The 27,176-nt window shown below is 42.1% G+C and overlaps 3 protein-coding genes across 4 annotated transcripts; all 3 read right to left on the reverse strand.

Annotated features, from left to right (window-relative positions):
- Positions 1 to 622: 622 nt before the first annotated feature.
- On the reverse strand, positions 623 to 4,883 carry LOC115400555 (neurogranin-like). Its single transcript, XM_030108530.1, has 3 exons — positions 4,690 to 4,883; positions 3,248 to 3,403; positions 623 to 1,574 (listed from the first exon to the last, which is right to left on the reverse strand). Exons 1-3 carry the CDS (start codon positions 4,702 to 4,704, stop codon positions 1,551 to 1,553), a joined length of 195 nt encoding a protein of 64 aa, XP_029964390.1. The 5' UTR covers positions 4,705 to 4,883; the 3' UTR covers positions 623 to 1,550.
- On the reverse strand, positions 4,768 to 10,459 carry LOC115400553 (protein IWS1 homolog). The gene is made up of 4 exons (XM_030108526.1): positions 10,178 to 10,459; positions 10,009 to 10,088; positions 9,662 to 9,702; positions 4,768 to 8,938 (listed from the first exon to the last, which is right to left on the reverse strand). Exons 1-4 carry the CDS (start codon positions 10,329 to 10,331, stop codon positions 6,982 to 6,984), a joined length of 2,232 nt encoding a protein of 743 aa, XP_029964386.1. The 5' UTR covers positions 10,332 to 10,459; the 3' UTR covers positions 4,768 to 6,981.
- Positions 10,460 to 10,733: 274 nt separating this feature from the next.
- LOC115400554 (uncharacterized) lies at positions 10,734 to 13,806 on the reverse strand. 2 transcript variants are annotated; one of them, XM_030108529.1, is made up of 10 exons: positions 13,665 to 13,806; positions 13,231 to 13,545; positions 13,063 to 13,116; positions 12,945 to 12,965; positions 12,736 to 12,846; positions 12,611 to 12,629; positions 12,453 to 12,508; positions 12,321 to 12,371; positions 12,109 to 12,221; positions 10,734 to 11,091 (listed from the first exon to the last, which is right to left on the reverse strand). In XM_030108529.1, exons 1-10 carry the CDS (start codon positions 13,711 to 13,713, stop codon positions 10,960 to 10,962), a joined length of 921 nt encoding a protein of 306 aa, XP_029964389.1. In that variant the 5' UTR covers positions 13,714 to 13,806; the 3' UTR covers positions 10,734 to 10,959. The 2 variants fall into 2 exon arrangements, with proteins under 2 accessions (XP_029964389.1, XP_029964388.1); XM_030108528.1 differs by having other exon boundaries at positions 12,605 to 12,629.
- Positions 13,807 to 27,176: the final 13,370 nt, after the last annotated feature.

Below are 27,176 nucleotides of genomic sequence, written 5' to 3' on the forward strand. Positions count from 1 at the left end.
GTGGGCTGAGTGGGAGCGCTGGGAGACTGAAGATGCTCTATCCTGTTTCTCATAAAGCGAACAAGACTGCCTTGGCAGATGAAGCAAAATTGTGTTTTTCTTTTTGTGATTTCGGCAACCTTATTGCAATATGGCCCGCCTTGCACAATCCTGGACAGGTACGCGCACCTCTGTGTGGGTTAGAAGTCCATGGGTTGAAAATGTGTTGTTGGGTATTACGCACAAGCCTTGTGTTTGTGTGAAATGAAATCATTTAGACTGTTTTGTCTAATTGATATTATTAGTACAAAAATACATTCATTTGTCTGGTATAAGTGGGTGTTAGCACTAAATAATAGAAATACAATTTGATGGGATGAATTATTCATGAGATTTTGTTCCGTGTAAGAGGACTGCACAGGAGACAAAACATTGTTTCACCCTCTTGGAAATCTGTCCCCTCTCATTAGCAGCCCTGCTTATGTTCAAGACAAAAAAAAACGGGTTGCTTTGGCTCCGGTAATGTTTGGACAAAGAGCTCCACTTTCCACCGTTTAATTCAACCACGGAGAACGAGGTGACGGGAAATGCACCGCTACAAACAAACACATCCTTGAATCGAGGAAGCTTAGAAAAAGACATGTCACTGTGCATTTAAGGTGGATTTATTGTAATGTCAAGACTCTACACCAAAGTTCAGCGAGGTACTACCCAGTTACTTTATAAGCATAAAGGCTCTGCAAAATCTGACATTGGAAATCTACACACCTGATTTAACAAGTCAAACGAGTAAAACCTACGATTACAACAACCGAGAATACTGAACCAGTGTCTTATAAGATAAAGCTGCACCAAAATGCATTTGGAGGGAAACCAAAAGTAGAATTACTGCATGCTTACTGTTCTGGAAGATCAGATTTATAGAAAATGTCTGAAGATGTGAAAAGAGAGCATAGTTATGTGAGCCCAAACACAGCGATAAATAATCAGAACGTAAGTAGCTACTTTTCTTTTCATGTTTTTGATGTTTTAATTGTTTTATAGGCAAGTCAAATAGATAAATAATAGTCATGATACAATCACATCAGGAAACAATGCAAAATAACAAATAATTTAAGCCACTAATCACAAAAACAGGATGCGTACAAGTTCTTTACACAGACGGTGTGATTTGATCCATCCAGAAAAAGCCCTGTTTAGCATTGAGAGGACATTCATTTACACATTCACAGATCATCATCTAAAAACTAGCACACTACCAGAAGTTTCACAAGTACATGCAGTGAGTTGCAAATTCTGGGTCAAAGACATCCGTACTGATGATGCTGCTGAAGAAGCAGGGAAGGAGTGTTAAAAGTTCACGAAATTCACATAACACACCCTCAAAACTGTTCGTTTTCTACTGCTAATTTGTGTTGAGAAAAGGAAAAAAAAAAAAAGACTCCTGGGTTTAAAAGGTGTGCCTGAAAGCCATCCTAGCTGGCTTACGCCAGCCATCTCTCACTACTGTGCTTCCTCTCTTTCTCTTCATCCAGGTCGGGACTGTTGTGGCACAGATGTGTCATCTCTCTCTACTGGCCCCGATCTTCCTGTCTCTAAAAACAGAAAAAAGGCGAGGCACAGTTAAATATCCTGGAATATGAAGATAACCACTTCTGTGGTCAGCAGCGAAGAACACGATTGGAAACTTTGAAGAAAAATGTAGGTGGATATTATAAAAACAACTGTATTTTTGTTTTCTTTTGAATCAATTCAGGCAGTGACATTCCCATTTATTTTAAATTTATTATACAAACACTCTTTATGCCTTTGTCTTCATCATCTTAGCTTATAGGTTGGATAGGTGACATAATAAGAAAACATTTTAATTCTTGTTATTGGTTCATTATAATATCATCTTGAATATTTCAATGACACCTTTATTTTCTCTAAACGTTCATGCGCATTCAGTATAATTCACTGTTGATTCCCTATGATGTGTGATGTAACTGATGAGCCCCTCTGTTGCACAAAGAGGGTTTCACCCATTGGGAGGTGCTTCGGATGCCTGGTTTCAGTTGGACAGCTCCATTAATTCTTCGCAGCTCTCTGAAGCATACACTGTACCTAATGCACCTGGCGCTATAAATACACCTCCTACATAGGGATACAAAAGAGCACGCATCTGGGTTAGGAGGAATCACTGACGCACGTATCGTTTGGCTCTGACATCCCAACAGAAAACTGGTTGTCTTACTGGGAAAAGGGGGCGTTTTTAGGGCTCAGGCTTTATCGTCTTACAGAATCCCTCAAATCCACATCTGGTGTAATGATGACATTTGATTCAGTGCTTTTGCAAAATGTCTCCCTTAAAAGCGTAGGTGAAGGCAGGTAAACAAATGGAGAAGCAACCTTTGCTTGTGCTAAAAGAGTAGATGTCTCTGCAGCTTGAACAAAACAAAAATTGGCAAAACGCAAATCTGTGCAAACGTTGTGATAATGTATGTCGACATTTTAAAAGTGAGGTGAACTCTGATGGGTGTCGTTCGTCTCCAGCAATTTACCCGTGCTTCTGGAAACTGTTTCCTGCAAACCCGCTCACAGGATAAAAAGAGTAATTGAAAGATTCAATCATCTGTTGCTGGGCACCCTATGGGGTAATTAAATGAGTCATGCAGTTATGTATTGCATTAATCACACTTGGGTTAAGCCATAAGGGGTTCTAATAGGTTTATTTAATTATGTATAACATTTAAATGGATTTCTTGTGTACAAAATGGTAAGTGGGTTCGTGTTGTGAAATGTGACGGCTCCGAGGAAAAACGAAAACCTCACCGAACGGCATGCAGGTCATTCATTCACGCAGCACAGTCGCTTCTCATTTCAATTAGATTACTAACGTGGATCGATCCTTTTCTGGGGAGGCACCAGAGAGCACTGTGACACCAGGAGAGACTGAGGGGGTCAGGGGGATGCCTTTTCTGGACATGATAACTTTAGAAAAGAAATCAGGATGAAAATAAATAACTTCATGTTAAAAAATAACCTATTTTATAGGATTTACTTTGTTATAAGTGTAATAATTAGATTTAGATCATATGAAAGTGGCATTGCTGTTACAGACAAAGCTCTCTGAACTTTGAGTAGCTCGGTCTCTCTGTTCTTATGTAACTTATGGTCTTCATTGTTTTAAGACCATGCAGTGCAGCTCCTGAAGGAGTCAATAGCCACACTGCCCTCTTCATAAAACACACCCCTGCACTGTTTGTCCAGGTCCAGATCTGCTCACCTCCTCCCCTTCTGTTTTGTCCTCTGGTTTCATCTTCTTACGAGTCATGTGGCCACGGAAGCCAGCCTGGATCTTGGCGGCAGCCCGGTTGGCCTCAGGGTCATCCAGCGGGATGTCCATGATGTCCTCCTCCTCCTGAGGCCGGCTGCATTCCTCCTGTTGACCGGGCCAGAAATTAGAAGTAGGGAAGCAGATTTCATGATTTCATGAAGATATTGCCCTCGCTATAACGCTTTAGTGTTGGTCTTATGAGATCAGTATCCTATTTTGTAAAGTTTTCCATTTCTTATTTCACTCACATGCATCCGACAGGTTTGAATCTGTAGATTTTACAGTGAATTTCTACAGGATGTATTTTATATTGGAAAAACAGATGAAAATCTTAAAACTTCATTTTAAGAGTCAGTAACATTTAATCCTTCATCAAATACAATGACTGTTGAGTTGATCAGAAAGACCCTGTTGCTCTGGGTTTAATTATTCATTTTTACACAATCTATTATCAAATAATGAAATCCGACATTTTTTAAAGAGGAATTTAAGCATAACAAAAGCAGTTCAAAAACATGACCCAGCACAAACGTTGCCGTGGTCACTTATTCAGACCCTGAAGGAGTCGGATCCTTCGTCCCAGAGGAAACATGGAGAGAAATTCTGGCTCATCACAATGTGTCAGTGGAGCAGTGCCAAGGCTGTCGATGAGTTATGTAAACACCAATTCAGATGGTGTGGCGGACGCATATCAGCTACACCCCATGCTTTACTTATGGCAAAAGACTGACATTTCACACAAAGGCAGCCCACAGAGCGATCCCACTGCCGTCCCACTGCCTTGGTGAAGCAGTGCATCATGTCTCCAGTGAAACCCCTCCAGTGTAGGAGTGTGACCACCCACCTGTTCAGCCAGCATTCATTAGCCTCTGTCTGACTGCTCACTGAGCAGCCAGAACCCAGTCTCCAATAGCAGCACTCACACAGGGTGCCTGAATTTATTTCTTTTCTTTTTAATGTGCGTTCTGGGAACGCACCTTAGGCTTTCTTTCTGTGTTTATTGTCTGGGGGGGGGTCTCAGAGTTAAACTCACACTGACTTTAGATATTCTGATGCAAATCCCATGTAATATTATCCATTTATGAGGAAACCGGCATGGAAGGCTTTTATATAATGGGCCTTTATGTGATCACTCCCCTTGTTAAAACATTCATCACATTCACCATAAATACACAATAAGTATCATAAATTGTACTGTACTGACACAGGACGCAAAAAAAAAGACACTGGTATGCAGTTTGACAACCATCAAACACAAGAAACAGTCTCAAACAATGGAAACACAACCTAAATAAAACAAGCTATAAACACAAATAAGCGGGTACCTCAAAACATTGTGCAATTTAAAAAAAAATCTAGTTTAAAAAAGTTAATCAGAAGCATCTACTTACATTGTGGCAGTCCATTTCTCACTCAGAGAGACGACTTCTGTCTTCAAGTGACCTGACCTAATATGACTTGTATCTGTATGTGGACCAAGCAAAGCTCTCCTCAAACCAGTCTCCGGTATAATACAGATGCCTCACTGGCTCTTACTAACAATCACTGCATGTTCAGTAACACCCGCTCACGCACAGAGAGAGAGAGAGAGAGAGAGAGAGAGAGAGAGAGAGAGAGAGAGAGAGAGAGAGAGAGAGAGAGAGAGAGAGAGAGAGGGACAGATAGAGAGAGAGAGAGAGGGAGAGAGAGAGGGGGGCAGAGTGAGAGGTGGGGAGAGGGAGGGAAATTCAGACCTCCTACAAACATAACAGCATGTGTTCCATCTTTTCAGGCTCATTAAGGTGGCTGACCCACTGTGTTCATTTTACTGTTAAAAACCTTTAACAGACTTCAACATTCACCAAGTTCACCTGCGAGATCCAGTCTTTTAAGTAGCAAGGAGGCGTACTTTTTTTTTTTTTATTTTAGCGATTTGAAGCTTGATGACAATCACACGGTCCGGATGTAGTGACTATATTACATGCTAGGAAGCAAGAATCAAAACAAAATGCAGCGTGTTACAATAATAAATGTCTGAAATACTAACAAATGACCAATATAGAAATACTATGTAAATGCCAGATGGTCTTGGAACAATGAGTGCTGACTTTCAAAATCCACTAATAGTGCAAAAACAAAACTATGTAAGCATCTTAGACTATTTTACACTAGGAGGTGTTATAAATTTATTAGAGGCAGAGTGAGCTAACAGCCCTCTCCATCCCTCTGATCCCAGCTGGTACGGCCGCCCACACTCCTCTGCCAGCCTCAGAGACAAGACGGAGAGAGAGGGAGAAACAGAAAACATCCATTTATCTGAGCTCTATCGCTGACATTAACACACCACTGCTGGGTTGCTAAACATTCAAGCAGTATGTTAAGTTACTCACATCGCTAACTACACTGAGCTGACGGGCTTTTTTTTCTCAATTTTCTCTGCAAATTTTTTACGGAATTACAACCACTTGGCGATTAAACGCAGTGCAATGAAATGCAATATCATTCGTCTTGTCACATGCACCCCATTTAGTTAATCTAATGCAGGATTTATCCACCTAACGCTGCTGCAAGAATTTGATTGTGTTCATCTGTAAAAGTAAAAGGAGTGTGAGAAAGTGCCATCTGCTCAAAGCTGGAAAAAGGTGTCTTTTATTCTTTTGCAGTTTTTGGGCAGTAGTTTGTTGCAGCTGAAATAAATTCCAGGTGCAAAAACACAGCCAGAGATGTTTTTGCCATTTAATCAGTCACTTAGAAACTGCTATTAAAAGGTAGATTACTGATACAGAGGGTGCCTAGCAACTATCAGCATCGCCATCTCCTATTAATTCCATGACGACACCAAGAGCGAGCAGGACGGTGAGGGGTTACCATAGTAACATTCTCAGTACCCCTTCCTGCACTCCCTTGCAGTGTGTTTGAAGCCCTGTCGGTCCAGACGAATCAGAGGAGGCTAACCGTGACAGCAGTAAAAATGTTACGGGCCTAATTCACCAGACAAATTGTTTAGGCGGTCTTTTACGATGATAGATCACCGAATCAAGTCTCAATCTGCGGAGGCTGTGGCGGCTCCCCAGAGGAGGCTCGATCTGGAGCAAACACGGATGCTGAATTACAGTTTTTATGAGCATGCGGCAGAGCAAAGGCCTCGGGCAGCATCTCGCACATGCCCTTACCTCACAGATATGCTCAATTTTAACCGTATTTGGGCGCTCATTGAAATTTCAGGCGACTTTAAACCTGGGGTGTTGCTGAAGTATATCTCTTTTTGATGAGACATAAATAAACTCCCATATATAGCATTTATACTGTTTGGGTTGTAAAACAGGAGCTCAGATTTTACTGGAAGAATTTGGTGTCTGTTTGAGCACAGACCTTTCACTTGTGCCTCAGTCATTAGAAATGGCTCTCACTTGTCAGATAAAAACTTTAAAAGTGCAAATTTTGCAAAACTCACCTAAGGATTAATACAGTGAATCGAAGCAAGCGTCATACAGAAAATGAGTTATTTTAGAGACATTTTCAATTATCTACTCCCAGAGAGAGCAGGGGCGGGAACATGAGGGCCAGCGGTTGATCAGGGTCACCCTTGCAGAGTTTGTTTACATGGGCTCGCTCGCTCTCTCTCTCTCTCTCTCTCTCTCTCTCTCTCTCAAACGTTCATGGTCATTCATTCTCAGCTTGCTAAAAAACGTGGAGGAGAGTTGTTAATGTTCTGTTTTAAGTTGTGGCACCAAATAGTAAACACTCAGTGCTTTTGCGTCAGTGTGAAAACGTTTCTTTATACTGTGGCGCTCCGATAGTGTGAAATGTAAGGGAAACAGGATGGCAAATTTTTTAATACCATCCGTGACGTGTACATGCAACGATACCTTGTCTCCACTTTGGCCTTCGGGCTCGGATGGTTGCTCCTCAGACTCGTGCAGTCTTTCCTCATTCTGGCGGTCGGCGGCCGTGCGGAGGCTGACGCTCTCCTCTGCATGCGCTGTGTCACGTTCCTCTGGCACTTCAAAGTCACTGGGTTTTTGTGCAACTTTCTGTGCCTCCTTTGATGTGGCCTCTTTTTCCTCCTCGCTGTCCCCTGGCTGCGCCTCTCCAGGCGTTCTCTCACTCTCCTCTTCTTCTTCTGCGAGATCCTGTGCACTCGTCTCAAACATTTCACTTTCTGGCTCCACTGGTGCCACTGATGTACTTGAGTGGGTTACTTGTGATGAATTATTTCCTGCCTCACCATCATTTATTTCTTCATCCTCCATCTCACTGTGACCCTCTTTGTATATTTCTTCATCTGCTTCAAGTACATCTGTCTTCTTATCTTCTTCAAACTCACACCCTGCCTCTTTAACAGAATCTTCATGGTGGTGAAATTTGCCCTCATTTACCATCTCATTATCTTCGATTTCTGGAACGGTTTCAATCTCCTGCCTCTCTGTTCCTGACTCTGTGGTGGGCTGATCCGATGAGCTGATTTTTTCATTATTTATCCCATTTTCATTCGAACAAGAGTCATTTGTGACTCCGTTCTCCTCCATTAAATCAGTTGGATTCTGAAGGCTTTTCACTTTCTCTCCTTCAGAGTCAACCTCCTTATTGACACCCTCCGATTCAAAGTCATGATATTTTTGTGCATCGGATGTATTCTGGTCGACTGCACTTGGAGTCAGCTCCTTGGGCTCTTCCTTCTGCTCAGTTTCTGTTGTCTCAGCCTGTACGACCTCCGTTGAGCTGACCTCCTCTGGCTGTCTCTCCACAATCTCAGCGATGTGCTGAGCTTCTGGAACATCTTCAAAGTTAATCTCAACCAAAGCGCCTTCCTTTGGTGAGGTATTACAATCAAAATCATGCTCAGAGTGAGCTGAACTCTCATGCGTCTCCTCAGAAGGAGGTTCAGTTTCTGTTGTCTCATCCTCTCCCGTTGTTCCCACGTGATCTTCTACTTCCTGTTGGTCGCCCTCAGTCTTTTCAGTCTGAGACAGTGATGTTTCTCCAGCAGTTCCCTCAGGCTGGGGTTTCACACTTTTAATGTCTTCAATAACTTGTGCATCAACTTCAATGGAACCTCTTTCCATTCTTCTCTCTGTTCCTCCCAGTTCTGCAGCGCACACATCCACATCGGCAAGGCCGGAAAGTGGAAAGATCTCCACTGGTTCCGCAGCTCCATTATTCTCCTCTCCATCTGAGTTTACTAACTCTGCATCCACAACTGCAGGCGCTTGGTTATTGTTATGGCCTCCTTCATCTTCTGCTGCTCCCAACTCTTGAGCACACACGTCAAGAGATGACATCCGGCTGGATGGCAATAAATCAGTGGACTCCAGCTCAGGCTGAGGTGCATTTTGCTCTTGAACAGAGCTGCTATCTGTTTCATTAACTGCCTTGTCAACATGATCAAGTCTGGCTGTTGTCGGGTCCGCCTGTTCCTCTGTGCTGCTTGGTTCATCAGACTGTGTATCTGTGGTTGGTAACCTGTTGATCAACTCCCCCTCTGAAATTCCTGCTCCCACAGGCGAAGCCTTTCTCTCTGAAACATCCGGTTTATCTTCTTCACATTGGCTTTCAGTTAAATGAGCCTTTTCAGCAGCTCCGGGTTGTGCAGTGGAAAGATTTTGTGCTCCGGATGAAATACTTGATTCATCCTCAGCTTGTGAGTCATATGTTTGGTCTCTAGAAAGTAAGAATGACAGGAAACAAACTGATGTGAATCAGGTTCAGTTTTCTCAAGAACAGAGATAACAGTGATTTAAGTGATGTTTTGGGTTATCAGACAAACCCCTTTTTTGTAAATTCAATGACATGACTGATATGAATGTGTTTTTTTTTTTTAAATCTCTCCAAAAAAGTCACAACATGAAAATGGAACACATACAGTCAAATTAGCTGTTGTTTTTGTTTTGTTTTGTTTTAAACTTTTCGTAGCCACAAAACACTTTCAAAAGATGTTTGAATGTGTAAAACTTGACAGGTCTGATCTTTGTTTTTTCTTAATGAAAAAAGTTCAACAAAAAAATGAATAAGTTTAATTTAATATTTTTTTCAGCTCTGCATGTGTTATACTAACTAACTCACTAATAAACTAAGCTTCATGAATCCTCTTGGAGAAATTCTTTTTATTCAACACATTGACCCATCTTATGACTGGGGTGCGAAGGTGATGCCATATTGGGGCGCTCCAGGAAACTGATGGAAGTCAAAGGTCTTGTTAACTAACTAAACATTTAAAGGCCACAACTATCAAACCAATTTGTTAATTTTAACTGAGTTCAAAGTAAACCTGACACTGATTTAATAGCAAACATGGGTAGTTTAATAAGGACATGTCGTTGTCCTTTCCCTGCTGTTCATCCTCTCCGTGTTGATCCTCCTGGCTGCACAAAAGGAGAGACTCACTGTGAAGAGGTCGCATCCGTCATTTCCTTCTCAGGGTCAATCTGAAGCAACAGCAACAAGAAGACAATGAGAAACGGAGTGGAGCTGATGAACCATAAGAGAAATGTATGTACATGTAGAAAAAAAACCACACTGAAATGTTAGTTTTTATTCTTATATTTTGGACACCTAACACTGTACAATTGGTTTTCTAAAACGTTCTTTTAGTTGTGATAATTATGATCTCTTATTAACAAAATAGGAGGGATATTGCAGGGGAATGCAGATTCTCTGCTTTTAAGGGGGTGGGGTGGGGGTGGGGGGATTACATTATGAAATCAGTGGTGTTGAACTTGTTGATTTGGTACCTCTGTAGTCTGGAATGCATGGTTGTTGTAAAATCTATCTTCCAATTTTGCAGCCCACTCAGCAGGATCCATACCACTCTCTGCAGGGGGAGGAAAATAAAACAAACATTTGCTGGCAGTAAGCAGAAATTACTGTCTCATTTCATCGCTTACAAAGCTAAAGTTATACCTTCTCTCCGTTTGAGGAGAGCCTCGAAGTGTCGCGCGGCGTACTCAGGGATGTCTGCAGGCTGGTCTCGGAGCACTTCCCGGGCCAGGCCCTCCAGGATGGAACCAAAACCTCGAGGGACTCGCAGGTGAGTGTTGGAGAAAGGTACTGCCATTTTTGAAACGTCTCTGAGAAAAGTTTCACTTGTTTCCCTGAAAGTAGCCTAGCTGTAATTTGTAGCTACGTTCGAATGGCTAGACATAAACACAGCGGGCCGCCGGGTGTCCTGTTGACATCCGTCTCTAGGCAACCGTTTCAACTACGGACACTGAGAAGGTTCAAATTTCATGAAACTGACACTGAAACACTTTTATTGAAATAAAATACTTCTTACAGGCATGATGAGCTACACAAAACATCGATATATGTACATTACAACGCAGTAAGCACTTATAAAATGACTTAATATGCAAATAAGCAAATAATGAGAAAGAAAAAACACAAGGACTATTTTTTTTATCACACATCAAAATGTGTTATGCTGATTTTTGCACTATGAAAACAGTCAAAAAATTGGTTTAATTATGCGTGTATGGGTATATGTGTGTTAAATTTACACAAATTATTTCAAAGAGACTCAAAATAAGAGATGTTTCATTTTTTTTCATTCAGAAGCCTCTGTAGTGACATAATTTGATGCAGCTGAGAGTGTGAGAGTGAGTTGCTGAGATCTGCATCCTGTGGAAGGATTGATGGATGGATGGAGTGATGGTATCGCATGACAGCCACAGCAGAGTGCCAGATCAGGCGTACGTGATGATTGCATACTCGGAGTTGGTGCTCATCTTGCGGCTGACTTCTCTGGGCTGTGGCACATGCAGTCTGTCTGCTGACCGTGAGGCGTGCAGGAGGGCCCGGGAGTCATCGCCCCACCACTGCAAGAGGAGCAGAAAACCAAACTACTGCTGCATGTTGCGACCAAGAGGATGTGGTGAAACATGAAACCTTCAGCTGGTGCTTTATCATCTGAGTTATAAAACCAAGGCCTCTTCTGTGAAATGAAAGCAGCTGGCACTAAGTAGTTTCTGGCAAACTTCAAAATGTATTTCAAAAGTTCAGTCTACGAGTACTTCAAGTTCAGGGAGCCTTTAACAGAGGGCACATTAATCCTTATATAAAGAGAGCACTGAGTGGTTCTCAGTGTTTTGGCTTTCCGTCTTGTAGTCTCTCTGCTGTGTGATGCCCCTTCGAGCTCTGACTGGGTTCTCCAGAGCAGGCATGAGTAATTCACTTTCTGATCGGGCCACATGACAGTCTGGCACATACTCATACATACTGTCTATGCAAAGCATCCCACACATGGCCAGTTAGCACAGCGGTCCTTCTTGATGATACCGAAGACATACTGTGGGAGCAATCACTGCTCATTGGTCTATTCTGCATTTTTCACTACTTCCACTTTCTTTTAGAAACACATTTTTGTGGTCATTTTCAATATTTCCACGATAAACAGCAGTATATTATGCTTTTATTCAGATTATTGAGCTGTGGTGGCAATTTAAATTGAAATGGTAAACTTACACCCACAAGCATGATCGACCTGCATAAGGAAAAAAAAGCAGCCACCTTTAAAATGAAAGTAAAAACACTCATTTTGCATGCATTGTGCACTCTAACTTTATTTTGATTCCAAATGTAGGCATTGCACAAGTGTGTTCTTCAGGAAGCAACTCACTGTTGCCTGATTGAAACTGACTGACCAATTTTCTCCTTTTTGCACCAACAATTAAAGTATAAAATACGGAATGGGCATTTTGTTCAAAAGGCTCAGAACATGTAGACATGATGCTCATGAGCTGCAGAACAAACAGCCCACATAACAAGTGGAAATTGTCTATTTTTTGCGACTCTTGATTCCACTAATCTGTTCATCTTGACATCCTGTCTCTCACCTCTCTTTGATCTCCAGCAGCCGTGTAGTTGACTTGAGAGAGTTCTGGTGTGCTGACGCCGCGAACAGTGATCATAATGTCTGCATACGGAACTTCAGTATCGTCCTCAACATCTATAGGTCAAAGAAGTGATGAATCAATGTTCGGCAACATACCCTTCTTTTTCTTACATACAGATGCTTAAGTGTGGTGGTGCTGACGGGTCATCTTACCTGGTGGAGGGATCCTCAAAGTGACTCTTTCACTTTGTGCTGATGGCGTCCCTGGGGAAGAAAACCAGGATGCATTACAGGACTGTCTTTGGTGGCTACAATTTATGTCTTCTATATTTGGCGTTTGTTTACCTGTTACTGGCGTGAGGACATCGTCCTGCCGTTGTGGCGGCCTGAAACAGCCTTGTCTAAAATCAGTGGAAAAAATAATAAAATGCACAGAATATATTTTTAAGGTAATTAAAAAGAAATTGGAACAAAATCAATATTTTATGAGCTCTTACCCTGACCTGACACCCAGAGGTTCTCCTAAAATGCAAGAGTTGTCATCGCAATATGAAAGTGTTATTAGTGCTATTCAGAAATGGTTACATATCGGAAAAGAAAATGCCACAGTTTAACAGTTTCTAATCACCTTTGCAAATCCAGTGCTGTCTGTTCACACATAGATAAACTGCCACTGCTGCAAGAATCATGGCAACGAGAACAGAAACTGTAGCCAAAACCTGAATACCAGTCGATTCCCCTGTTAACATGGAAACAGCAGGATTGACTGAGATGAGAAAAAAAGGGAAAATTGAGTTGTTATTCACATGCTCAATATTGTTTTGATAAATTCCTTACCTGACTGCACAGGAAGAGATCCTAAAAAATGTTGATCATACATTTCATTAAAATTATGTTAAATTCTAAATTACCATCCTAAAATGTTACATTAGAAACTGCATGCAGTATTTCTTACCATTTCTACTTTCAGTTGTTTGGAGACTTGTCAGATGTGGGGTACTTGTTTGAACTACAAAAAGCAAAATTAAAACAAATAAAAAAAAATTGATAAAAAAAATATATATATCCAATATCAGCAAGCTATGGGATACATGCAGTAATACATTTAGTAATATTTATCTACCTGGAAGTTGAAGTAAAAACATGCGCTCTGGTCTCTGTTCAAGTTCAGGGTCATCAGTACGCTCCGTATAGCACATGTAGAATTTATGCAAATGTTTAGTGGACACCTTTGGCAGATGAAAAGACACTGTGCAAGAGTCACTATCATTCGATGTCCGATGTCTGATGTCTGGACACGGCTTCTCTGTACCCGGTCCACTCAAGCAGGCACGAACAAATGCAGTGGAGCAATTATATGTGCAGTTCAGCGTAACAGACTCATTGAGGTTTACAGTCAACAGTTCCGCAGTTAGTTCAGCGTTACATCTCATACAATCTGCGAAAAGAGAAACAAATACAGTTTTTCCCTCCATGGATGTGTCACTGGATAAATGCACATGTCGACAATCACAATTTAACGGAAAATAAAAAGATGTAAAAATTGATGTAATTTACCTTGTGACATCCAGAATAAGAGAAACACGATTTGGACAGAGATCATCATTGTTGAGTCTTAATTCTCTTTGTGCCTCTCAACATGCAGACACATAGATTTCCTCTTAGGGGTGCAGGGGTGTTTGCACCTGCTCAAACACTGTCATAAACCCACATGTGATTTTCCAAAGCGTTGGCAATACTGCAGGAAGTGGTAAAGATTGGGGGTAGATTTCAGAGTAACATTGTTCCATTTGTTTGACCTGAAATTAACTCAGAATGAAGTGCAAAAAGTAAAACCATATTGGAATTGGGATGATACAGAAGCCATACACCGATATGTTTAGATAGTGACCTTTGCAGCACATGCAAAGCTGTGGCTTGGAAAGCCTTCAGTTCCTGCTGAAACAGTTTGCATGAATGTCTGCAAAACAAGCACACACACACACACACACACACACACACACACACACACACACACACACACACACACACACACACACACACACACACATACTCTCTCTCTCCTCCAGCAGGGTCTGACTTTAGTTTCACAATTTAATTAAAAAATTCATTTAAAGAACTTCACTCTAGGTGCTTCGAGGTGTAGCATTTAGTGTTAGCAGCAGAGTTAGTTTGATCAATTTCACAATTCAGAATTTTCACTTTTCTCGTGTTTCTTTGCCCTTGAAGCCTATTAATGAGTTACAAGAGGAGCATAAATAATAGAATAAATCCACCGGCTGAGACACGATCTGGGTTAGCTTTGGCATATGCTCATGCATTATGAAAGCTGAAGATACTGTTACAGAACATCGCTGCACACTATTGTCAGTGGCGCAACCACTTGGGACTCTCATTTCTTGCTTGTTTCACTTTCAGTGGCTAAAGAGCGTCTCACTTTCATTCCTCTTAACCATTACTGATGTGGGATGAACCCAAAGAATCTTTAATGAAATTTAGACTAAAATTAAACTGACTTGGGTTTGCACTGGGCAAGGTATGCAACGATGAGGCCTTTGAATTTCTTCTGTTTTTTAGTTTTATCACTTCGTTTGCAGTTGCTACAGTCTGGAGTCTCTTCAGGTAAGACCAATCCGTTGCTGTGATTGCTAATACTGACACGGAATTTCTTTTATTCAAAATAAATTAAAAGAGCAACAGACAATTAAACACTTCTGACATATGTAGATATATAAATATATTTTTTTGTTCCATGCAAGAGTCAGATGAATGGAGTGGAGACCTCCCTCTGAGTGAAGAGGCAGACCTTGATCAGTGTCCAGAGGGAAAATACTTATCCTGCCAGCTTTGTTTAGAGTGTCCTTCTGGACATTTGTAAGTTGCTCATTTTCTTTTGAAACATTCAATTTGTAGTTCTTTAATTCAGTAAAGCATGGGTGACATGTATAAACTGACGCAATGATTCACTCTTTTTATAAACAGGATGTGCGAAAACATTTAATGCAAATAACTCAATGTGTGAACTTGCTTCCACTGAGATGCTGAACTGTAAAACTAACACATTCCTCATTCTGTACTGTGCCATACTGTAGTTGCCCCGGCAATGTATCTGCACCCAACAGATGTCCAGCAGGAACATTTAACCTCGACACAGGAAAAAGCAGCAGCAGTGACTGCAAGGTAAAATACACTTCTGGATAACAGTAAAAGAAACATAAAACAAAGCATTATCAAAGGCTTTTGTCAACACACTTCACTGAAAGGCAAATTACTTGCGTACTTCTCATGTTCATTTTCAAACATTGCATCGAACACGTTTGCGTTTTTTCCACAACTTCTCTTCAGAGATGTTTCAGATGTTCAGACACGGGAAAATGTGACTGATCTTGACCAGATTCCATCACAGTGCGACATTAAATGATTGCTGATACAGTCTTCCCTCCTGATTCCCTCCTCTGTGTCGCAGCCTTGTTTTCCAGGTCTGATCAGTACAGAGGACAGAGTGGACTGCAGGCTGTGTCCTGCAGGTTTCTCATGTGAACCAGCCACTGGGACACTGTCTCTGTGTCCCTCGGGACAGCATTCACCTGAAGGGGTCCTGCAGTGTTTGATGTGCCCTCTTGATTCTGTCTGCACCTCGGGCTTCCCTTACAAGGTTCTGACTGATAATGGCGCTGTGTCTCAGTTCCTCTAAAAGAGTTTTGAATATGAAATGTGTAAATTCTGTCTCTATAAGTGGGTTTTGAGATGTTTCTATTTTTTTTTCTCCCCTTTGGTCCTTCATTCATGGACTTCATGATGCATATAGTGCGGTCCTGGCATGGAGCCCAGTGTGGATCACACTGAGTGTAATGACTGTTCCCCAGGCTTTTATTCCACTTTGTGCACTATCCAGTGTCTACAATGTCCAGCAGGTAGAACAGCCAGAAAAGAACACAAACACATCTTAAATGCTCCTGTACATGAGAAAAATTGTAAATTGTGACTTGCCTGGTTTTTTGTCGAAGGAAACTACTGTCCAGATCACGGGATGTCCCAGCCACTACCTTGCCCTCTTGGCTGGTCCTCCACACCCGGGCAGACCTCCTGCCGTAGCTGTAATGACACAGGCTCACTGTGTGGGGGAGCTGTGGCCTCTCGCTGGAACCCGCCAGTCCACAGATCCAGTCAGTCCATTACCTGTCGAGCAGGGACATACAAAGACACAAAAGAAGAGCTAGCATGTGTCATCTGTCCCATCGGTCAGTCTTCATCATGCATCAGCAGTTATAACACAGTTGCCTCTGCCCCTGAAAGAAGTAATAATATGTTTTTATATGTGTTTTTCTTCACCCCAGGCCATTACTGTGTGGGAGGTGTAGCTGTACCTTGTCCTGCAGGGACTTATGGTGCAAAGGGAGGCCTGCAGAGACTGAGGGATTGTACAATTTGTCCTGCAGGTAAAGTTTTAACGGTGGAATTACCTTCTATGACGGCAGTTCTGACACTGTGGGGTGAGGCTTTCTTACAGAAGTGGGGCAGAGGGTGGAGGATGAGGGGCATCCAAGTATGATGGTGGTCCGGTCACAGGAGAAATCTGCTTGTCTAGAGTTAGGCATGATGTTTTCCTGACTTTATCTCTAATGTTTGAGTAAAACTATTGAACAAAACCAATCAGGAGTTGGTATAACTACTAAGTATTTAATGGAAAAAAAGGCAGTTCTTTTGAATTGAACATACTACAAGTGTATTGAAACAACATTATAAAACAAGCTTTAGTGCAAAATGAATATAATGGTGTCAACATAGAACTCTGATTGAAGGTATTAGTTTACTGTTTGTCATGCCTCATGAACTAGTTGGCTCAGTTAACTGTTTTGCATGATGCTGCCTCGTGTGACGTCCTTTAAAGATGTCTCTGTCTATAAATACTTTTCTCCAGGGTTTTACTGTCTAGAAGGGAGCTCACAGAGACCCACCTCCCAGTTCCTGTGCCCACAGGGCTATTACTGTGAAGAGGGCACCGTCACCCCTCATGGGTCACCTTGCCCCGCTGGTACAGCGGGGGAACAACTGGGTCAGACAAGTAGGGCAGCCTGCAAGAGATGTCGAGAAGGACGCTTTTGTCCTCTAGGTAGGTTTCAACACAAAAACACCACCTTCACTGGAGCAACAAATAGTAACACACACAAAACGTGTCCCAGAAACAAACTGCAGCCTAACTTAAAGAAAAAAACATGAGTGTGAAGGTGGATTGTTATGTAATAGGCACAGTGTCCTCTGTTCCATTTTCATAAGTATATGTATGTGTGACAGGTTCTTCAAGTCCTGGTTTACCGTGTGCTCGGGGTAGGTACTGTCCTGCTGGCACATTGGAGGAAGTGATCTGTCCTCCTGGCACCTTCACCCCTCATCAAGGGGCAATGAGTGAGTTTACGAACACTGACATCGTTTTAGATTTACTACTCACAGTATTATTGCCCAGTCTGATATTCATGTTTAAGGTAGGTTTAATCATTATCTGAATATGACTCTGTAATCCCTCTAATACTGAGCAAAAGAAGTGCTGCAGCAGTCTATCGCAGCGGTGGTTATGTAAAAGCGAAGAGGTGGCATTTAGTTCACATGTTGCACCGGAATGTATGGATACAGAGCTGCAACAGATGGATGCCAGGAGGGCAAAAGAGGCATCTAAATTAGCAACACTAAAACAACTGCTGCTGAAAAGCTGGAGCAGTCAGTGCAGTCCAGAATTTCTGGTGAGAAACATTGCAGTGTGCCTCATTAACAGTGAGTGTTGCAAAATGACCGTTTAACCATAATTCTAGCTTCCTGATGATGCAGTTCTCCGTGTGCCCTGACCTACATGAACAGGGTGAACTTTGAATCAGTGTGGATCTACTTCTCTTCTCATCAGTGAGGATTTAAATTTAACTTGTTCTTGCACTGATTAAAGCCACTTGACCAGCTGAACTAACATAATGCATAAAATAAATGCATTAAATCAAACTTATACAGAGCACAAGACGAGAAAATCACGCTAAAACGATGAGGTCATATGCATGTGCAATCTCAGGATAAGCAGCAAATTCTGGTTAATGTCAAACTTCCCATTAAATTTCACATTAAATATTGGTTTTTGGTCATGTTTGTTAGAATCCACTGGCAATAGTCTAGTGGGGCATAAAACAGTTTTCTGTTGCTCTTATGGTTCACTATATATGCATTTTTTTCATCTTCTTCACATTGACATTGCATTCAGGTAAATGTATTTATATTAAAGAGCTCATTTTCAACGTTATTTATTCCTTTTGTGTTCCCTGCAAAATGTCTTGAAAATCTTCAGGATGTGATTTGTGTCTTGTGTATGACCTCAAATTTTCCTCCAGGTGTGAAAGATTGCCTGAAATGCCCGGCTGGTTTCTACTGTCCTGAGGGCAGGAGCGACCCGATGCCCTGTCCGCCAGGCTCCTTTAACCCCTTAGAGGGTCAGGATGAGTTGGCCGATTGCAGAGAGTGTTACGCTGGAAAGGCCTGCACACAGGTCGCTCTGAGAGCCCCCGATGTGGACTGCATGCAAGGGTAAAGGAACACTTTCAAATTCAAGATTCAGTTCAGCCGAACAGCAACAATCTTGTGTTTCCAACCCTGTACATCTGATATGAAGTTTGAAGTCTGAAGCCTCTACACTGCATTACATAACACTCAGGCATTTTTTATACCATCACCATTTATATCTTGGCTATAAAAGAGAAAAGAAAAACTTAGCTGAACCATTATGACTTTCTTGCCTTGTCTGTGTCTTGATAGATTTGTGTGCCCTCCTGGTTCCTCAAAACCCAATGCGCCAACCAATGCTTGCCCACCAGGGACACTGAGCAATCGCACCGACCTCACGGACCGCTCACAGTGTCAGCAGTGTCCAGCACGATACGCCTGCCTGCGGGGTGACATTTCATAAACATATTCAGTTGGCATTTCAAAGCACCTGCATGAGATCTCTTAGTGCAGAGACATATAGTTTCTTATGCCTCAGACAGAATAGGCTATACCTCAAAAAAATTCTATATTCTTTGAAATGTAAGTCAACATTGTGGCCTATTTTATTGTACTCTGCATGTATAAAGACAAGAAATCCATGCCTAAAGCTAACTTATTACTATTACTATGATAGATTTTATATTTAGAATTCATATCATGTATTTTTTTGTTAGGAACTGGAGGGATCCAGAGACCGCCACTCTCCTGCTTCGCAGGGCATTATTGTCCACCTGGAACAATGTTTCCAACGCAGTACAAGTGTCCCGTGGGGACGTGGAGTGGTCACAGTGGGCTGCAGAGTGAGAGTGAGTGCCAGCCGTGCCCGCCGGGCTGGTACTGCTTGGCTGGTTCTGGGGCTCCGTCAGGCCGATGCAGCTCTGGACACTACTGTCCACAAGGTAAGCATAAGTTTGACATAAGTGGCCAAATAGAAAGCAGTCAGATGAAGCGAATACTTTTTATTTTTTGTACTGCTGCACTGAAAACATCTGACAGAGCCACCTTTATTTTTTTCCAAAGTGAAGACAAGTTTTCATGCGAAATGTATTTTATAAAATCAGACTTGTTTTCTCCTACAGAGCTGTAATCATGAGTCACTCATGTGGAAATAACTATGTTGATGTTGCATCACCAGGGACTGCATATGGCACCCAGTTTGCTTGCCCTGCAGGCACTTACAGCATCCGAATGGGCAACAGACACAGAGAAGACTGCTTGATTTGCCCTGAAGGTTTCTTTTGTCAACATGGCACTTCTAAACCTTCACCTTGTCCACCGTAAGCTGTAATTATGAGTTGAATGCCATTAGGTAGATGTGAGAATGACATGAAAAGAATTTTCTGTTTTGAGCAAATGCAATAATTTGGGTTGTGTAATGAGGATTTATTGTCCCGCCTTTCTCCAGCTCCACATTTCGTCGCCTGAAAGGAGGTCTGAGGCTGGAGGACTGCTCTCCTTGCCCTGCTGGCTATTTTTGTCCGCACTCAGCCACTGTCAACCCCAGAGTGTGTGGAGCTGGCAGCTATTCTGTAAGTCCCCATCTCCACTGTTGGTCCACTGGTGACAGGACAACTGACAGAATCAATGGAAACTAAAGCTGCTGCACTCACAGCCTTTCATAAGCTGTTTTGATTGTCCTATTTTTAGATTACCATCTTCCACCTACATCTTTTCGCCTTACATTACTCAGTATGTATATCTGTGAATGTCCAGAACATGAGCACTTGAACTCAAATTTTCTTGGTAGTTCATCTTTTGCAGTCACTTTTAGAGGAATGTGTTTGTCCAGATTCTTCGAAGTTACAGCCTCCTCGCCGCTGTTTTTTCAGTACCTTTTTTTCCCTCCCCCATACCGGTTGGTATCTTTAACTTCTCTGAATCTTTCTTCATGTTCTCCTGTGTGTAGGACGAGGGCTCTGTGGAGTGCTCGCCGTGCTTGCAGGGCCACTACTGCAGTAACGAGACCACGAGCGAAGAGGCCATGCTGAGTGTCATGGTTTGCCCTCCTGGGTTTCTCTGCTCCCAGGGTTTAGCCAGAGACCCTCAGCGCTCAGCCACCCTCTGTCCCAGAGGCTTCTACTGCCCCGGAGGAGGGATTGTGAGTCACAAAGAGATAAATGCAGCCTGCATTCAGATTTTTTTCTATTTGTAACACATTTGATCCATTAAAAAAACATGTAAATGTTGTTTCATTCACAGGATCCCAATCCCATCCCCTGTCCTAATGGGACCTACAGTGAACATCCTGGTCTGCGTGATTCCAGTGAGTGTGTCCAGTGTCCTGAGGGGAAGTATTGCTTCTCCCAGCAGCCTCAGGAGCAGCCTATTACCAGACCAGTAAGACACTAATTTCTACAATTGCTGCTTTATTCAGCTCAGCGGATTCTGCAGTTTATCCAGGATCCATAATTTTACAGAGTAGAGGTTCAGAGAACGTCTGTAGACCGCCTCCACAACCTCTCATTTGCCAAAACATGGTAAATCTAAACAACATAAAACAGTTTGAAAAACAAAAAGAGTCATTCAGTTTCATAGGTTTGCTGAAATGATTTGTCAACATCAGAGCTGGCACTGATATAAATCAAAATGGAACCACTGATAAAAATCATATCTTGTATTTTATTTCAGAACCATTCTAAAAGAATTAAATTCGTGCTTTGACTAAATAACTGTATGCTGTGATATTTAAGACAGGTCTATGTCCCGATGGCCACTATTGCCCCCAAGGAACTGGCTATCCGTTCACCTTCCCCTGCCAGGCTGGCAGATACAGGAACAACTCCCTCGGTCACACTGGAGAGGCGTGTGTCTCATGCCCATCCAGGCATTACTGCAGCAAACCAGGAACTCACATCCCAATAGTTTGCCCTCAGGTAGGAAGGTTCAGCTCTTTAAAAAAGAAACGAGACATTGCTCAATGTTTAAGTCCTCATCTGTTTGTTTTTGTGATATCTCGCTAAATTCCAGCACCGTTCTCTGTCTGTCACTGTGACCAGGGGTTTTACTGTCCAGATGGCACCTCCAGTCCTAAATCCTGTCCTGAGGGGACCTACAGCTCTCAGTCTGCTCTGAGTGATGGGTCTGAGTGCACCCCCTGTGGCGGAGGGAGGTATTGCACCGGAGTGGGCCTGACAGAGCCCTCTGGAAGCTGTGAAGAGCGTTTCTACTGCAGAGAGGGCGCCAAGTCTGCGGTATGAAAAGCACAGCTTCAGCAAATGCACGGCTAAAAGGATGTTTGTCCGTAATTTTTGATCATTTGCTCTGTTTGCTTCGTCCTCCAATAGAATTCATGAGTGTTCCTGGGTTATTGAGTGCATCAACAGATAAAAAAAAGCGTAGTCCAGCTTGCTGTATTTGTTGTGACTCATGTCACATGTCCAGAATTACTCACATTAAGTCTGTCTTCAAGATAATGAATTGAGCCAAGCTGTGTACGCTGTACACAGTACAATTTAGTCTTGTGCTTATGAAAAATGACAATATAATTGAAGGGTAAATTGTTTTGTAACTTAGGTCTAAACTCAACACTACAAAACGTTTCTCACTAAAAGCATCTTCTGGACACTTTGAAACACTGTATTATGGTTTTCTTGGCTTAAAAGCGAAAATTTTAAGGATAAAATGAAAGGTTTGGGATATTACGTATAACTAAGATATCTTGATGTTGTAATTGCTTTCATTGTGTTTAATAGTTCATACTGGTGCATCAGTATGTCCTGTTGTACTCAGACTCCTGTGGATGGACGGACAGGCGGTCTATGTCCGGCAGGATATTACTGTCCACCAGTTTCCTCCTCCCCACTCCCCTGTCCGCCCAGCACCTTCAGTAACAGCACCGGCCTCAGCAGATATGAGGAGTGTGTCAGCTGCCCACCAGGGTAATCCCACTCATATTCACTCACCTTTCGTCTTTGCAGTGTGATTATTCAAATATGAATTAAATATACATATGAAACATCTTCCCTTTGAGACGGTCTGTTTCTTTCCCTCTGTTAGTTTTTATTGTTCGGGCTCCAGCAACACCTCACCTTCTGGTCCGTGTTTTCCTGGTTTCTACTGTACCGGCGGCTCTGCTTCACCTGTTCAGTATGAAGCAGAGGAGGGTTATTATGCCTCGCAGGGGGCAGCCAGGGCAGAACCATGTCCTCTGGGCACTTTTCAGTCGGTAGGAAATGATCCCTGTACAATATCAAGTGCTGCTTCTCTGAAAGTGTGTTGTTAAAATTAGATAATGGGATAATTCAAGGTGATTTCTTTTCCTCAACATCCTCCACAGAGTCGAGGTGCACAGTCATGTGTGGACTGTCAGGGAGGCAGGCTGTGTAACCAGACAGGCATGTCCCAGCCGCCCATGTGTCCCACAGGACACTACTGTCCTCCGGGGTCCTCTATTGCTCGTCCTTGTCCTCCAGTCAGTATTTCTATATGTGTGTGTGTATGCTCACTGTTTGTGTGTTTGCCCTTCTTATTTTGGCATCTCACATTCATTGGATGTAGGAATTTATTCAATATTTAGAGTTCTACATCACTGGTATTGATAATCTACATTTTGAGAGAGATATATGTCTTTTCATATTACTTTTAGGGTTTTTACTCAGACCAGAATGGTGGTGATTCCGTGCACTACTGTCGGCCATGCGAGGCAGGCTCATTCTGCGGCAGAGCCGGTCTCTCCAAGCCTCAAGGACCCTGTGACCCGGGACACTACTGCACCTCTGGAGCCTCCACCGCCTCTCCAGTAAGAGATACAGTTTCAACACATCGGCTTTCAGCAGCATGTCTGTAGAGGAGCCGATGCATTGGTCGATGGGATAAACTATATGAAATTAAAAAGTATAAATATGTGTTGTTTTCCAATCCCTGAGTTTGAGGTTTGATCCTCCAACTGACCCTTTCATCGTCTGAAAGGGCCCTGAGGCGAGACACATGAAACTCAAAGTTGTTCCCATTGGAGTGGACGTGGCTATATATAAAGCTATGACATACATACTGTATATGTATCTTCTGTATGCATACATGTATGCATGTAAGCATGTAATCATGTCTTCATGTTTGTATGGATGCAATCATGCATAAAAACACACACACATGCGTGCATATGTGTGTGCGCGTGCATGCATATGCGGTTAAGCTTATCTTATCATTTTTATTATTTATCACTCTTGGGAAATGGCTTCCTCCCGACCCCCAGATTTTCCTGCTGTTCTCAGTCAGCCTCTCAACACACTCTGAAAACCATGCATGAGCAGTCACAGTGAAATGTTTCACTTTTTTTTTTCCCTGTTCTGTTCTGTTATGTTCAGCTTTGTTGATGACGTGTATTCATAATTTAGTTTTGTTCATGGCGGGCAAGTTGTCAGCATGGTGCAGGATAAAAGTGGGGGCAGAAGTACAGACAAGGAAAAAACATGTAATTAAATAGATGGAAATATCCTGCTTTTTTTTTTTTAAAGCTGAACATGTCTGCTGTAAAATTGTACTGATGACTCGGTGGCAGCTATTCATTTTCCATGTGCATTGACTGCTGAAGTACTTTAATTTGAAATGGATTTGAATTTAAAGACGTATTTAATTTGAAGTAGTGTTATTTAAATAAATAGATGAAGTGCTTTTTGGATAAGTGGCTGATAGTGCGTGGGATATGAGTGACAGTTACCAGCTCAAGCTGCCCACAGCTTTAACTTTTAAACTTCTCACTTAGAGCAGCCAAAATAAAGAAAAAAAATCATCTAACTTTTTTATTCTCATGCCCAATATGAGTTATTTTAGCTGCTTGTTCAGTTGAACAGCACTGACTACCTAAAATATTTACTCTAGATTATGATGGTGAACTAGTGTTTAGTTGCAGTGAGAACACTCCTGAACCGTTTCTGGCTGAGGGGTTTGTATTTGAATGTCAAAGTGAGTGTGTGTGATCGTCTGTTTCTCTTTGGAGCATAGATATTTTGGTATTTTTCTCATTATATGACAATAACTATGAAATTTGTTGACATTGTTGTCCATCACATTGATGATATTACTCCACCCCTCCCACAGGTGGCTGTGGCTTCAGGTGGAGTGTGTCCTGCGGGCTACATCTGTCCACGTGGAACTAAGCACCCCGAGCAGTACCCCTGTCCTGCAGGAACCTGGAGCAACACTGTGGGAGCCCACAACCTGTCGTCTTGCTGGCCCTGTCCTCCGGGACACCACTGCAACACGACCGGACTCAGTCAGCCCACAGGAGTTTGTGATGCAGGTATTGGAATTATTCATGCGGTGGTTTCAGAATAAAGAAACAGGAAAGCAGCGTCGATCAACATGCTCTGAGCAGCTGCTGTATTAGAAAAAAGCCTTTTTTTTTTCAGAATACCTTTCCATAATATATTCATTGCCCTAAATATACAGTAGTTTACTTCAATAGGAGCAATGAAGACAGCTTATCCCTTATGCTTTCTTGCTACTTTTTAAGTTTTTTATTCTATTTCTCTCAAGAAACTGGTTTTTTATGCCTGAAAATACAGTAGAAACATAAAGTGCTGTTGAAAATACTGACTTTGATTAACTCAAACACCCCAAAGAAAGATGGGCATATGCACTGTCATTTCACCAAATGATGGGATTCTCGCTCAGCCTAATGAGTCACAAGATTGACTCATGTGTGTACTTGTGTGTATGTTTGTTTTCTTAGAAAGAAAGTGCTTTGATTGAAAAAATTTGATTGTTATTTTCAGAAGTCTCTCTTCTGTATCAACTGAAATATAGGATATTACTGTTCTGGAGGTGCAGCATCTTCAAGACCCTCTGACGGGGTGACGGGGGACATTTGTCCAGTTGGACACTTTTGCCTCACAGGCTCAGTTTTTCCTACTCCGTGTCCCGATGGGAATCATTCCAACAGCACAGGTATATTAAAAAAGAAAAAAAAATCTCAAAGTAATGATGATTGTGATAATATTGAAAATGCAAAATGTTTTTTTTTTCTTTTGTATAAAGGAGCAGAGGTGTGTGATGAATGCCCCTCAGGGACATACTGTCTCTCAGGTGAAGGCGTTCAGGCCTGTCCAGCAGGACACTACTGTCTTGGCGGTGGGGTCGAAGGCATCCTGCCCTGTCCACCTGGAACGTACAACCCTCACTTTGGCCTCAGTCAAGTGGAGCAATGCCTCATATGTCCAGCAGGTGAGAGTATTGTCACATGGTTTCTTTGCACTAAATTCAGACGCCACTGAGTTTCCACATATACAGTCCTTAGCTGCATTTATTTGACTATGAATAACTAATTCTGTCATTTAATTACAAAATTGTTTGATTTAAATTACAAAAGCATTCTATTTGTTGCATTTTGAAGATGTGGCAGAGTGGTTTTTATACACCAATGAATATGAAAGTGGTCATGAAGAAATTTTACATAAAAAATGTACTATGATTTAAATATTTCATGACCTGAAATCCTTTAAAATTTGTTGTAATTGGACTAATATGTCATCCTACAGTATAGTCAATATTAAAGACAGACAAACCAAATCCTGAGGATAGAAAGTTAAGGAAAGTAAATGTCCTTCAACAGTCTTCAAACAGTCTTTTCTCCGCCATGTTTTTAGAAAAGCTTTAATAAGCTGTGATCACATCAGTCCATCTATCTTTTTTTATTCCTGCAGCCACCCACTCACCCCAAACAAGCACACAGAAAAGGAGCCCAGCTCCTCCAGTGACCCCGTCTCTCCTCCACATCGTGCACAACCAGACACTTGAAGTGTTCAGCATTTTCTGTTATTGTCCTTTCAGCAGTGGAAAAAGTGCAACGTAACCACAGTGAATTTCCCTTTGGCCAAACCAACAGAAAGTACGACCCCAAACGAAGATTATTTCAAGTTCTTGTTGACCCACCAACATGACCACAAAACCTGAGCTCTGATTGGTTCTTGGGTTCATATCAGAGGAATGTTAGACTTACTTTCATAACGTTTTCATTGTTCACCCAAAGTCTCAGCTTTATGGTAAAGTTAAGCTAATGGACGACGTGTAGTGCTGTGTGAAAAACACTTTTACGTTGAGATTTCAGGGACATTCCTGTTAAGCTCTCCCCTTCACCATGACTACAAATATTTTTTAACAAGGGTCCATCTTTTCTTCACAGTGCCTATTTTCAGCTGTAGGCTTGCTTGGTCTGAGTATTTATACCTACAGATTTATTGTGGGTGACTTTGTATTGTTTCCAGTACACTGTTGCTATTTTCTTGCTTTTATTGATGTTTTTAATCCTTCATTGCCAGGGTTCTTCTGTGAGGACTGGGGTCTGTTTGAACCGACCGGGCCCTGCCAGGCTGGTTATTACTGCATAGCAGGTATGCTGCAGACACCATACCTCCACCACTGGCGCATACTTAATGTGACCTTGAACCTATGTGAAATGTTTGGACTTAATGTGCACCTCAACTTGTCCAGGTGTAAACTTCCAGAACCCCGATGGTAATTTTAGCACAGGGGTTGGAGGGGCATGTCCAAAGGGGAGGTACTGTCCAGAGGGCACGAGCCTCCCTCTGCTCTGTCCACCTGGCACATACTCTA

The sequence above is a fragment of the Salarias fasciatus genome, chromosome 14, assembly GCF_902148845.1.
Source record: "Salarias fasciatus chromosome 14, fSalaFa1.1, whole genome shotgun sequence".
Taxonomy (NCBI): domain Eukaryota; kingdom Metazoa; phylum Chordata; class Actinopteri; order Blenniiformes; family Blenniidae; genus Salarias; species Salarias fasciatus.